At 41.8% G+C, this 13,219-nt stretch overlaps 1 protein-coding gene across 1 annotated transcript in view; it reads right to left on the bottom strand.

Moving 5' to 3' along the window:
* The window catches only part of tm9sf3 (transmembrane 9 superfamily member 3), a 61,952-nt gene that overhangs the window by 3,811 nt on the left and 44,922 nt on the right, over positions 1-13,219 (bottom strand). The window contains exons 8-11 of the mRNA XM_048269136.1: positions 10,002-10,096; positions 6,594-6,724; positions 5,701-5,840; positions 1,720-1,788 (exon numbers count right to left, since the gene is read on the bottom strand). Of these exons, the coding sequence (XP_048125093.1) occupies positions 1,720-1,788; positions 5,701-5,840; positions 6,594-6,724; positions 10,002-10,096 (435 nt within the window). The remainder of the gene's footprint in view (positions 1-1,719; positions 1,789-5,700; positions 5,841-6,593; positions 6,725-10,001; positions 10,097-13,219) is intronic.

Raw genomic sequence — 13,219 nt, 5'->3', positions numbered from 1 at the left:
GTGAAAATTGTCATTTGCCTTGGTTTCCTGCCCTGCTAGTTAGTCTGACTTTTTATATATCTACGTTTTGTGGACATTATTGGTGAAATCCAATGGCGTGGCCATCAGACATTCTGAAATAGCCAACAAGCAGTAGCCTAGTAGCAGCATAGGGCAATTACATTAAGACACTTTCTTGTTGAGACACTTTCTCATAAATATGTTTGGCAAACAGGATAGTTTACTATAGTTCCACATTACCGGTAGCTTTTGAGTAATCACAGCAGCAGCACAACCTAAAACGGTTGCACTGTAACGTTAACGTTAAAACTAGCCTACAGCTAAATAGGAGAGCCCTACAAACAGTCTGAAGCAAGTTTGCTGATGTCAGATTAAACTATTAAATGATTTGGACACATCATTGTAGACCTGTGGCAGTGCCATATGTGCGTGCAAGTCATGAACATAAGTTAGGCAACCGATAGCCTAAATATTTCAAAATAGTCTGCACAAACCCATACTTGAGCGCACTTGGTGTTCACTTTCAATATGACATGGACTAAATTGCACGTCTTCACCGGACAGTAGCAGACAGCAGATTGTAATGAATATGGGTGTTAAATAAGTAGCCTAGCAGCCTATTCACTTTTCTGCTGATAAGGATGATGGCCGGGTAAGGGCTTCTACATACTAGATGCACCCGACCGGTAGCGCGACAATGTGACGTCAAAATGACGTAGATCTTGCTGGCGCGCCAGGATCGCACCACTCATTTTTTTTCAGACGAGCGCGACAAGGCGGAAACAGGAAGATGGACTAGTTCGAGGGCGAGCGAGAGTTGCAGTGTTTTGTTACAGTCGTGAATAAGTTAACAAAGTTACCAGTGAGCTGCAACACATGGAATTAAGAGGAAAAAATAGAAACGATTTATTTTCAAACAAAGGATATCTATTAAGGCCTGAACAAAATCTCTTTCCACTTCAGGAAATTACACAAACTCAGCCAGCTGCTAGCTAGCTAGCCAGCTAACTAAACTGTTTAAATTATTAAAATTTCCCTCGGGAAGTATCTATCTTTATATCTATCTATCTATCTATCTACCTGTGCACACACCTTGGAAACTAGATGATAATGATGATGGTAGTTGTGAATAGTAGCAACCAAAGTCTGAAGTACCATCACAGAGGCTAGCTAGGTAGCTACTAGTGTTTCTTACTGCAGCTTCTTCTGCTGTGTAACGTAGTTAGCGTTAGTCTTTTAATAACAGTGACACCTCTGTTCAGGAGAATATTGCAGCTAGTGTCACGACCACCACGCGCGAGTATAAATGGTTACGGCGCTTCTGTGACGTCACATTGTCGCGCTACTGGTCAGGTGCGTCGAGTATGTGGGACGTTTAATAAAGATCTAAGCAATGCGGAATTCAGCTCGGAACATTAATGGTTTGTCTAATGAAGATTCTAGAGTGCTACAAAGATTTGCGTAAGAAAGAGAAAACTTTTCCCCCCACTGTGAAATTGCACATTTTAACGCTGCACATTTTAAAATTGCAAATTTTAAATCTTCTGGGGGTATCCCCCCCGGAACGCCCCCTATTATTATTTTTTGTCAAAAAATAGTCATCATTGATGGCCTAACCACTGAACGCACGGTCCACCACTGATTCAAACACAATATACATTATTTTCTTCAATACACTGATGAAATAGTGCATTTCATCAAATACAGATTGACACTTACATCTCAATGAAAATTGACCCAAATGGTAGAATGCCACCAAGACAAACAATGACAGCCGGTTCCATAAACCTGGTAAGCATAAGAAAAATAGGTAAATATATATATATTATATTATACAACAATTGGGTTCTATGGAACTATTTATTTGTTTCTGATTGGCCGAGAGACATTCCATGAGTTGGAATATCCCTGGACATTTCAACTCAGACTTTGCACAGCTAATAATAAATCACTCCGCGATACAATGCGATTTGACACAATGTTCTCATCCCAGCTCTCCGCTATTTTAAGCAATGGGTTACTCCTTAGCAAACCATAATGAAACAGTGCTTCACCACATCTGTGGATTAAGCCACACAGTCAACTCAATGTAAGTAAGATAAACGAGGATGCTAATTGTTCTCAGCATTGCCAGCATTGTGTAGGGCCTATAATATGATTGTCACTTGGAGGAGACTTGTAGATAACTAACGTTAGCATAGTTAGCTAACCGCTGCTAACGCACGTAGCATCGTGTCAGAAAAAACATATGGGGCTGTGCACAGTAGTCTAACATTTATTCACCATAAATTAATAAAGTTGAGTGGTTCTGCAATGTAGGCTATGTTTCCGTTTTTTTGCAGTACCATGTCCCATACATGACATGGCCCAGTGTCCTTGTAAAATGCATGCAGCAAAGCTAGATATGAATGTGATTTCAGCCCGACTTTCAACATTTCTTTCAAGAAGACCGTGTAAACCACAAAGACCGTAGAACGAGGATCTGGAATGTTGGTTACCTAGCAACCAAGGCGCTGAAAAGGGAACTATTTTTTGATGCGTCTGAACGGCGTCGAAATTAACATTTTTAAACAATATTGGGGTGTTTTCAGATTATTTAGTTTGTGGTAGAATTGTTGTATAAAAGCAATATAGCACGCAGTGAGAGTGGGGTTGGTCATGGATATTCCCACGGGTGTTGTTCGGCCCGTAGCCCGGGGGCGGAGGCGAGTGGTGGCAGGCAACAACAGCCGTGGGAATATCCATGACCAATCCCACTATCACTCGTGCTATATTGCTTTTATAATATTGGGGTGTTTTCACAAACAATATTCGGGTGTTTTCAGATTATTTAGTTTGTGGTAGAATTGTTGTATAATCGGCCTCCGGCCTCGTGGCTACGGCCGAACAACACCCGTGGGAATATCCATGACCAACCCCACTCTCACTCGTGCTATATTGCTTAATTATATTATATTACCGTATTTTCCAGACTATAAGTCGCATCAGTCAAAAAATGCGTCATGAACAAGAAAAAAAACATATATAAGTCGGACCGGACTATAAGTCGCATTTATTTAGAAATGTATTTAACAAATTCCAAAACCAAAAACAGAGACTATGTAACTAGATTATTGAAGCCAAAAAGATTAATGTTAATGAAGACGAAGGAGTGAAGGCAGCCAAGAGGAGGGCAGGAAGGTAATTGCAAAGATTCACTGAAAGAAAATGCCATGTGGTACACCAAAATGTATCTAAAATGTGGAGAATACAATGCAATCAAGCATTTTGGGCGATGTGGAGTCACAAGCTGGCAGCAGATTAAATGCTCACAAGAGAGAAAAAGATGCAGTTTTAGACGTGACTTAAGCAAGCCAGTCAATAGACCTAGGCCCGACGGTAATTGTAAAGCAATTTACAAAAGATTCACTTAACAAAAATGCTGATATGATACATGAAAATTTAGCTAAAAATGTGGAGAATGCAATGCAATCAAGCATTTTGGGCGATGTGAAGTAACAAGCTGGCAGCAGATTAAACTCTCACGATAGAGAAAAAGACGGTTTTAAAAGGATGTGACCGAAGCTGAGGCAAGCCAAGCAATAGGCCTATAGGCCCGACTGTAATTGTAAAGCAATTTACAAAAGATTCAATGAACAAAAATGCTGATGTAGTACATGAAAATGTAGGTAAAAATGTGGAGAATGCAATGCAATCAAGCATTTTGGACGATGTGGAGAGACAAGCCGGCAGCAGATTAAATGCTTGAGATTGAGAGAGAAAAGATCACGGTTTTAAAAGGACGTGCAGAGCGAAGCTGCAGCAAGCAGGTGATATTTAGAAATTTATTTCACAAAATCCAAGACTAAGAACAGACAGACTATGTAACTGGACACATTGAGGCCAAAAATATTGAGAATTCTACAGGAATGTTGAAGACGAAGAAGGAGTGAATAGTGGCAAGAGGCAAGCTGGAGGCTGCTGACAAGGCCCGGCATTATTGTAAAGCAATTTACAAAAGATTCACTGAACAAAATACTGATGTGGTAAATTAAAATTTAGCTAAAAATGTGGCAAATGCAATGCAATCAAGCATTTTTTTTGGATGATATATTGGCACAAACTGGCAGCAGAACATGCTGAGAGAAAAAGAGAGCGAGAGAAAAAAAAAAAGATCGCATTAACCAGGGCCTAAATTTTAGCGGGATTAGGGTATTATTATAAATTATTACAAAGTATTGAGCATACTAATAAAAGTCCATAACTCTAGCCATCATAATCTCGCGAAATTCCCACAGATTTTACAGCGCTGTCTGACATTAATCTAATAATGGCGCGGCCTGAATGCGGGACTATTGACTGGACGGACGAACGAACCCCATGCAGAGACACACACGCGCGCGCGCAAGACCACTTTGGGGCTGCCCCTCTCTCTCGTTGCTCTCTCTCTCAGCAGGATTTGTCACCGCTGAAGTCAAATTATAGGTGCTTCTGCATCAAACGCTATCAACAAACGTTTAGCGATCAGGAACAGTCAGGAATTTTGCAAACACAGAAGCATGACAGCCTATAACGCGAGAGAACATGGATGTGTTCTCCATTTGAGGAACGTTATAAATCGATTGTGGACGTGAACAGACAGCTACAGACACGGAGCGCATAGTAGGCCTACTTTCACTATCTGTGCATATTCATTACGTGAAAGATAATTAGTAGCAAAACAGCGATCAGCTATAGGGCTTTATTTCTTGCGTTTTATTGTGAGACATAGGCCTACTTTTCGTTTGGAGCGGCATACCGGTAGGCTATCAAAAGCAGATGTTCAATTTGAGATTTGATTTACGTTTGGACTGTTTGATTATATTGCTAAATATCGGGACTGATGACCACTGAAATCTGTGGGGTATTTAATGATTCACTATTAAGTTTCATGTATGAAAGAGTGTTGGGATTTCCATCCGCTTATTGCGAGATAAGGCATCCGCTTTCATTCATTCATGGAACGTGTGCTGTGCTGCAAGTGAAACCGTATTCCGTATAGCCAAAAAGGTCTAAGATAGCCTAAATTTAGTTATTTTTTTAAATTATGCATGATTTACTTTTTTTTTAAAATTCGTAGGCTGATGCCTGGTAGCAACAATTGTGTTTAAATGTAGGTTATTGCTTTAGCCTCTAGCTCAGAAAGGGGCTGCATGCGACTGGTAGCTTGAGAGCAACGTGTTGGAGACTCATGGTGTGGGAAGATGACTTTTCATAGACAACAATATTAAACCAACCAACAATATAAATTATTAAAAAGAGCTCTTTTATGAGTTAAATTGAAACAAAATTATACTGGCTTTTATTTGTCCGAATCTGAGGCCCGGCTATAAATAGAATCCCGGCCATTTGAGGATTTAAGTATGCACGTGTGTTTCAGGCATAGCACAAGCACTAATCTCTGACTGAAAGTGCACAGGACTTGTGCATTTGAGAGCGCTCTCTCTAGGCTGTAGACGGTAATGTTTCATGTAGGGTTCATGTCAGTTAATATAAATTAACATTTAAAAACATGTTCAATTATATAATTTTTTTCATATACAAGTCGCATCTGACTATAAGTCGCAGGACCAGCCAAACTATGAAAAAAAGTGTGACTTATAGTCCGGAAAATACGGTATATTATATTATATACTGTACATATACAAACAGGTAACTATTACAAAGCATTTACTCAGTTACCATTTCTTCTCTGGGATAGGCCTTGGGACCGCATTCACCCTACAGGGAAAGTTGGGCTGACCAGACAGGTTTCTTCCCAGAATGGTACCAACCAGATTGAGGGGAAGAATGACAAAGAAACAAATACAACACACTGCGACCTGTAAAAATGACAAAAACATATTGCACAATGTTCAATTTGGCACTACGACTACAACTACTACGACTACTGTTTTTGTAAGGATTATTATATTGTTCTTCCAATTACCTAACAGTGATTGGGCAGCAAGAAGTACAAGTCACACAGGCACCAAACTTGGTAGGCAAGTTCAAATCCTGCCAGCGACCGCTCAACTCTAGGGGGTGCTACATTAAGTACTTTTAGGTTATGGGCCATATCCCAGGTTCCATATGTAATTTTCTTTGGATGCTACTGATTAAAACACACCCAGCCACCCCCACTTCTGAATTTGGTACACAACATCTATAGACCATGTTGACAAAAATTACTTTTGTTGCCGCTCCTTTTCAAAGTCAGACGTCAGTCAAATTTCAGGGTGTGGTTTGTATTGATTCTGTTGTTAAAGGAGAAATCCATTGAGTTTTTACACAGATCTCTGCTTCTTGAAGTCACTGAGTACTGTCGTGCTGTAGCAACTCGAGCTAGGTAAAACCGATTGTTTTCATTTTTTTGTACCATCAGAACTCGGTGACCTTGAGAAATGGAGATCTATGTGAAAACTCGCTGATTTCTCCTTTAATTTCTTCTGATGTGAAAGTCCAGCAGTTCCCAATCTTAGTACATGCTGGCATGGCAAGTGCATGAATGTTATTATAATTGTTTGACTATTTGATTGTAATTCAGATAAATAAAACGTACATAGAGCAGCTCTGTAAGGCTGATTTGGACTTACCATTGTGCCAAAAGGGATGGCCCGAGAGGCATGGTAGTAGATGGCAATAAAGTTGATGAAAAATGCAACACCACACACCATGGCAGGGATTAGAAAGGCCCCTATAAACATCTGTTTTATCCATCTCCTTCCTAGAACAGAGGACATGTCATACAATGGATATGATGGCTTGCATTAGCTGTATAATTATAGGAATGATCCGAAGTACAAAAAACAACCTAGGCTCTATTTATGGATGACGAGTTAAACATTTTATTTGGGTATAAAAATATGTTAAATCAGACAGGTTTGAGCTAGACCATTTTTTACATTATCAACAAGCTGGCTTATAGTAAAGTGCAATGAGCATAGCACTACATCAAAACAAATACCGGTAGCTATTTGTAAGTGTATAGAAAAATGATAAAAAATACTATTTATGAAGTCTTTAACTCGCCTTCTGGTCATCGCCATCTTAAGGAAAATTACATAAGTTAGTAGGCTCATTTGATGTCATGCAGCGCTGCGCAGATCTGCACAGCACTTCACAAAATCGAATGGGCCTGATGGCAACAAGTCTAGATGGCGGTAACGGAAAAAACGAGTTAAGTTAACTGACTTCATGAACAGTCCATATCATAACTTTTTTTGTACACTTACATTTATTCATTTGGCAGACGTGTTTATCCAAAAGTGACTTACAGCGATAGAACATTTAAGCTATTAACATTTAAGCATTTTAATAATTAAGCTACAGAGCTTCAGCAATAGAATGACACATAGGCTATTAACAATTAAGCATTTTAACAATTAAGCTACAGAGCTACAGATATAGAATAACATTTAAGCTTCAGTGCAGAGGAGACTATAGCTAGGAATAACCACTCCATCTGTCAATACTATTACTAGAGGATAGGAGTGCTTACATGTAAGTATAAGTATAAGTATATATACTCTTTTGATCCCGTGAGGGAAATTTGGTCTCTGCATTTATCCCAAACCGTGAATTAGTGAAACACACAGTGTACACACAGTGAGGTGAAGCACACACTAATCCCGGCGGGTGTGAGCTGCCTGCATCAACAGCGGCTCGGGGGAGCAGTGAGGGGTTAGGTGCCTTGCTCAAGGGCACTTCAGCCGTGCCTACTGGTCGGGGTTCGAACTGGCAACCCTCCGGTTACAGGAACGTGCTGACCAGTAGGCCACGGCTGCCCGTGTACTAAGTACTAGTCAAAGTATGGTTAGGTGGAGAAGTAGTAGAAGTAGTAGTAGAGGGGAGAAGAGAGGGAAGAGTGTGGTATGAGTGTATCAGGTGTGTGAGGTTGTCAGAAGTGCTAGGAAAGAAGGTATTGTCAGGAGTTTTTTGAAGACAGAGAGCGACATCCCTACTCTGATGGGACTTGGCGGTTTGTTCCACCATCGGGGGACCACTGATGGAAAAAAGTGTGTGGGGCGGCAGTGCCAGACAGCGTTCCTTGGAGAAGCGCAGCGGCCAAGGGGTAACATAAGCCTTTATGGAGGGCACTTAAGTGGGAGCAGACCCAGCAATCACTTTCTATCCCAGTATTAGTGACTTTAATTTGATGTTGGTGGCTGAGGGAAGCCAGTGGAGCTCAATGAACAGCGGGCTAACGTGCCCTTTTTGGTTGATTTAAGACCAGACGGGCCGCAGCGTTCTGGAGCATCTGTAACAGTTTTAACTGTTAACAAGCAGGAAGGCCTGTGAGGAGGGCATTGCAGTAGTCAAGGTGTGAGATAACCATGGTCCGTACTAGGAACTGAGTGGCATGTTGGGTTAGGTACGGTCTAATTGTCCTTATATTGAATAGTGTGAACTGCCATGGGCGACAGAGGCAACATGGTCAGAGAAGGTTAGATGGTCATCAATCTATTGCTAACTTGGTAGGTGTAAGAGGGTGTCAGTTTTGATGTTGGTGTTGGTGATGTATGGTTTGCTTGGCTGGGAAGACCAGCAGTTCAGACTTAAGAGAGGTTTAGCTGGAGGTGATGTTCTTTCATCCAAGCGGAAATGTCAGAGACAGTGTGAGACCGTGTCAAGTCTGTGGCATCATCAGGGGGGAAGGATAGCTAGTTGTTTATCATCTGCGTAGCAGTGATATGAGAAGCCATGTGAGTGGATAATTGGGCCCAATAGTGTACACAGCAAAGATAAGGGGCCCCAGCACTGAGCCTTGGGGCACCCCTGTGACAAGGCAGTGAAACATTGACACATTAAACGAATGCTCGGTGAGGTAGGATTCAAACCAGAAGTGCGCTTTGCCTGAAATCCCCATGTTTGAGTGTATGGATAGTAGGATGCGGTGGTTGACCGTGTCAGTCAGCTGATAGGTCAAGCAAGATGAGAACTGAGGACTGAGTTGCTGCTCTGGCAGATTTTAACTCCACTCCATTTAGGTGGAGTGACCACTTTTGAACCCAGACTGGTTAGGGTTAAGGAGATCATTCCTTGAGAGTAATTCGGCCAGTGAAGGGTTAATTGCATGTGCCGGTGTGATGTATGTCTTGGAGGAGGTTGGTAGGAATAAGGTCTAGTGGGCATGTAGTAGGGCAGCTACATGTTAGAAGTTTAGACAACTCTCAGTTCACTCACTCTCAGTGAGGGGTGAATGAAGGAAATGATGCACCAGTGACAGCCTGAGGGTATGTAGTTGGACTGCTGTATGTAGGGTTCTTTGATGTGTCCTTTGCCTGTGGAGGTAGGTTGTGACTGCTTGGTTCAGAGAACTGACTAATGATGGCTGCTACCTTGTCAGTGAAGAATGACGCAAAGATGTCAGCTGTGAGGTTGGTAGCTGGTGGAGGAAGTGGAAGATTGAGTAGAGTTTTGAAGGTGGAGAAAAGTTTATGGGTGCCACGTGGCACACATTGAACTGTATGAAATAGAGGTCGGAGTGGTGCAGAGGGGTAACTGTTAGGGTATCTGTGTCACTGGTTCGAGCGAGAATGAGATCAAGCTCTCTACCTGCTTTGTGAGTTGGAGGAGTGTGGACCCGTTGTACAACCTAGGGTCTATTTGAGGAGGATGACTTCAAACTTTCATAGTTTGTAGTTCAAAGAAATGTATGAGAGACACAGAGCTTGGATTATCATGTGGATGTTCATGTTATCAAGGACAAGCATGGGACAGTCATTCTCAGGAATGGAAGACAGTAGGGCGTCAAGTTCATCAACAAGCTCATCTAAAGTTTACAATGCTTCAATTTGTGTGTAGGGACCACTCCACACTACCACAAGTCAAATGCTATTTTGAGCCTTGTCAGCGTTTTAAAGTCATTTGTTTTGATGTGGTGCCATGCCCTTTGCGCTTTCAGTATAAGCCATTTCATCGTTTACCCAAAAAACAGTTCAGTTAACTCCTCCAATTAATGTACTAAACTAAAGTTTGAAATTTTGAAAAAATACACATACCCCCTTGTTTGGCATACAAACTTCCTCCAAAATATCCATTGACAGGAGATGTGGCAGCATACACAAAGATAGCTGTGCTCAACATGGATCCTCTCCTGCAGACGATAATAGGATAGGTTAACAAATGTACACGACAAACAAGATCTACAACACTCCCTCTGCAATTAATGGAGTTGTTTTACCATCAACCTTCTGTTGTTATGTATGTCAAGGATAATGGACACTACGATCGATCGATCGATCGATCGATCGATACTTTATTGATCCCAAGGGGAAAATTCAAGGTCTCAGTAGCATAAAGACAATACACACACATTCACTAACGGCAGAAAAAGTAATTAAAAGTATATAATATAAAAAACACAACTAAGCAATAAGGAAATTAGAAGATAAAGAATATACTAAATATACTAAAATACAAATTATACTAACTAACACTTAATCTAAATCAATTCTAAAAACAGTATCCACATAGTGGGTGATTAATCAAGAGGCGCTTGCAATGACTGAGGCAGGGACTGAGTCTGTGATTCTCTGTGCATAGTAAGGTAAGGTGCTCTGTGTGAATGAGTGTCATGGTGATAGTGCAAATGAGTAAGTCCAACAGTGGCAGAATAAAGTCTATCTATCTATCTATCTATCTATCTATCTATCTATCTATCTATCTATCTATCTATCTATTAATGAAAGTGTGGCCACAGTCCGGCTGTGGCATGGAGAGAGGGGTTATGCATATGTGCTAATATTAGCACGCAAACAGTGAGGCAGAAAGACAGTGGTAAAAGTGGCTAGTGGACAGACAGTATCCAAACATGGAGGGGGTGAAGAGGCAGACAGACTATGCAGAGAAGTCTATCTCTCCTCTTCCCTTAAGTGAAGCATTGAACAGTTCAATGGCCCTGGGGACAAATGATTTCCTCAGTCTGTCTGTTGTGCAAGGCAGTGAGCAAAGTCTCCAGCTGATCAGGCTCTTCTGCTTAACAATAGTGCTGTGGAGTGGGTGACACTCATTGTCCAAGATGTTGATCAGTTTGTTCAGGGTCCTTTTGTCAGATATTGAAGTGATGCACTCCAGTTCAGCTCCCACTGCAGAGCCAGCTTTCCTTACCAGCCTGTCAATTCGCTCCGCATCCTTCTTCTTTGTGCTTCCTCTCCAGCATACCACTGCATAGAAGAGGACGCTGGCAGCAACAGACTGGTAGAACATCCTGCGGAGCTTGCTGAACACATTTAAGGACCGCAGCCTCCTCAGGAAGTAGAGCCTGCTCTGCCCTTTCTTGTAGAGTGCGTCAGTGTTGGCTGACCAGTCCAGTTTATTGTCCAGGTGGACACCCATATACTTGTAGGTGCACAGTGGGCTTAGACCTGCAGAAATCCACCACCATCTCCTTGGTCTTTGAAGTGTTGAATTAAAGATGATTGAGTTTGCACCATTGCACAAAGTCCTCCACCAGGCTCCTGTACTCCTCCTCCTGCCCGTTCCTGATACACCCCACAATTGCAGTATCGTCAGAAAACTTCTGCATGTGGCATGACTCGGTGTTGTAGCAGAAGTCAGATATGTACAGGGTGAACAGGACTGGAGAGAGCACAGTTCCCTGTGGCGCTCCAGTGCTGCTGATCACAGTGTCAGAGAGACAGTTCTTCAGTCTGACGAACTGTGGTCGCTCGGTCAGGTAATCTGTAATCCAGGTTACCAGGTGAGCGTCCACACCCATCTGCAAGAGCTTGTCTCCCAGTCTGAGGGGTTGGATGGTGTTAAAAGCACTTGAGAAATCAAAGAACATGATTCTCACAGCACTTTTCCCCTTGTCTAGGTGAGAATGTGTCCTGTGTAGAAGATAAGTGATGGCATTGTCCACGCCCACTTTCTCCTGGTATGCAAACTGTAACGGGTCTAGTGCATGGCATACCTGGGGTCTGAGCAGTTTCTTTAGTTGAGCTCTCACTTGATCTATTGTGATGATGGGGGGGTGTAAGGGGAGTGGAGGGGGAGGGGTGCATCTGGGATCTGTGTGTCTGATGGCTGTTGACTGAGGTCGTTGTCACCTCCTTGTTCGTGATCGCCATGTGGGGGTACGATAGCCTGTGATGATGGAGGTGAGTGTTGCCCTGGTATTGAGGGGGTGTGGGGGCTGGGGGATGACCACCTCCTTGATGTCCCCGTCAAGGCTGCCAGAGTCGTGGAAACCTCAACAGGCACAGGCAAGGAGGCCTCAGGCGGGGGCAGGGCGTGAGGTGATCGTGGCTTAGGTCGTTGGGTGTCACCGGGATGCAGAGCTGGAGAGACTGGGATGGGTGGGGGTAGGGCAGGCACGCAAACAAGAGCCGTTTCTGAGTCAGCCGGGGGTGGTGGACAGACCACGGCCATTGGAGCTGGAGCAGGGACTTTTCTTGTTGGGAATTATAACAGAAAACAAAGGTAACAGAAAACAAAGCATGCGGATTGCTTAAGCTGAAGAGCTGGACTGAACGCATAATCTAACAGGGTCATTTTATGTCAGTTCCTTAGATTTACGAAAATCTTCCCACCTGACCACCTCAGATTTAAAAAATCAGGGTGGGAGATATAATTTCCAACAAGAAAAGTCCTTAACATTTTCTCAAACAAGCAAGCAAAAAAAAAAAAAAAAAAAAAAAAAAAAAAAAAAAAAAAAAAAAAAAAAAATCACATTATTAGTTAGAGATACTGACACACTGACATTTTTAACACATTTTTTAAAACACAATTTTCATTTTCAAGATATTACATCATAAAACAATGTAACAGAGAGGTGTTTACAAATAAACAGTCGGTGAATAGTTTACTGTGATGCTAATACCATGTCTATTTTTGACACTTTTATACTTTATCTCACTTACTTTATTTGAAGAAAACCATAACACTAATGGCAAAACAAGACAAAGTGAAGGTAGTAAAAAATTATTTCTACAAATTCTGCTTAAAACATGGTAAGTTGCACATGAGAGTCAGCCTCTATTTTTCAAGTCACCCAAACTAAGTACATGTCTGCACCCTGTGGTCATAGTAGGAACTTGTATTGGATTCAGAACATATTATTTATATATTCATAAGTGGTTTATGTCCTGATGTTTTTGTTATGTGTTCTTCCACAAATGAGATGACTGCTCTTTTTTCATTCTGTTCCTGTATTTTCCCTGTATATATCAGTGTGTGACTGTATTTAGAGATAAGAGGGAATATTATGACTTTGCAG

This window comes from Alosa alosa, chromosome 18 (genome assembly GCF_017589495.1).
Source record: "Alosa alosa isolate M-15738 ecotype Scorff River chromosome 18, AALO_Geno_1.1, whole genome shotgun sequence".
NCBI lineage: Eukaryota > Metazoa > Chordata > Actinopteri > Clupeiformes > Clupeidae > Alosa > Alosa alosa.
Note: the sequence above shows the minus strand (reverse complement) of the source record. Positions and strands in the feature narration are given on the sequence as shown.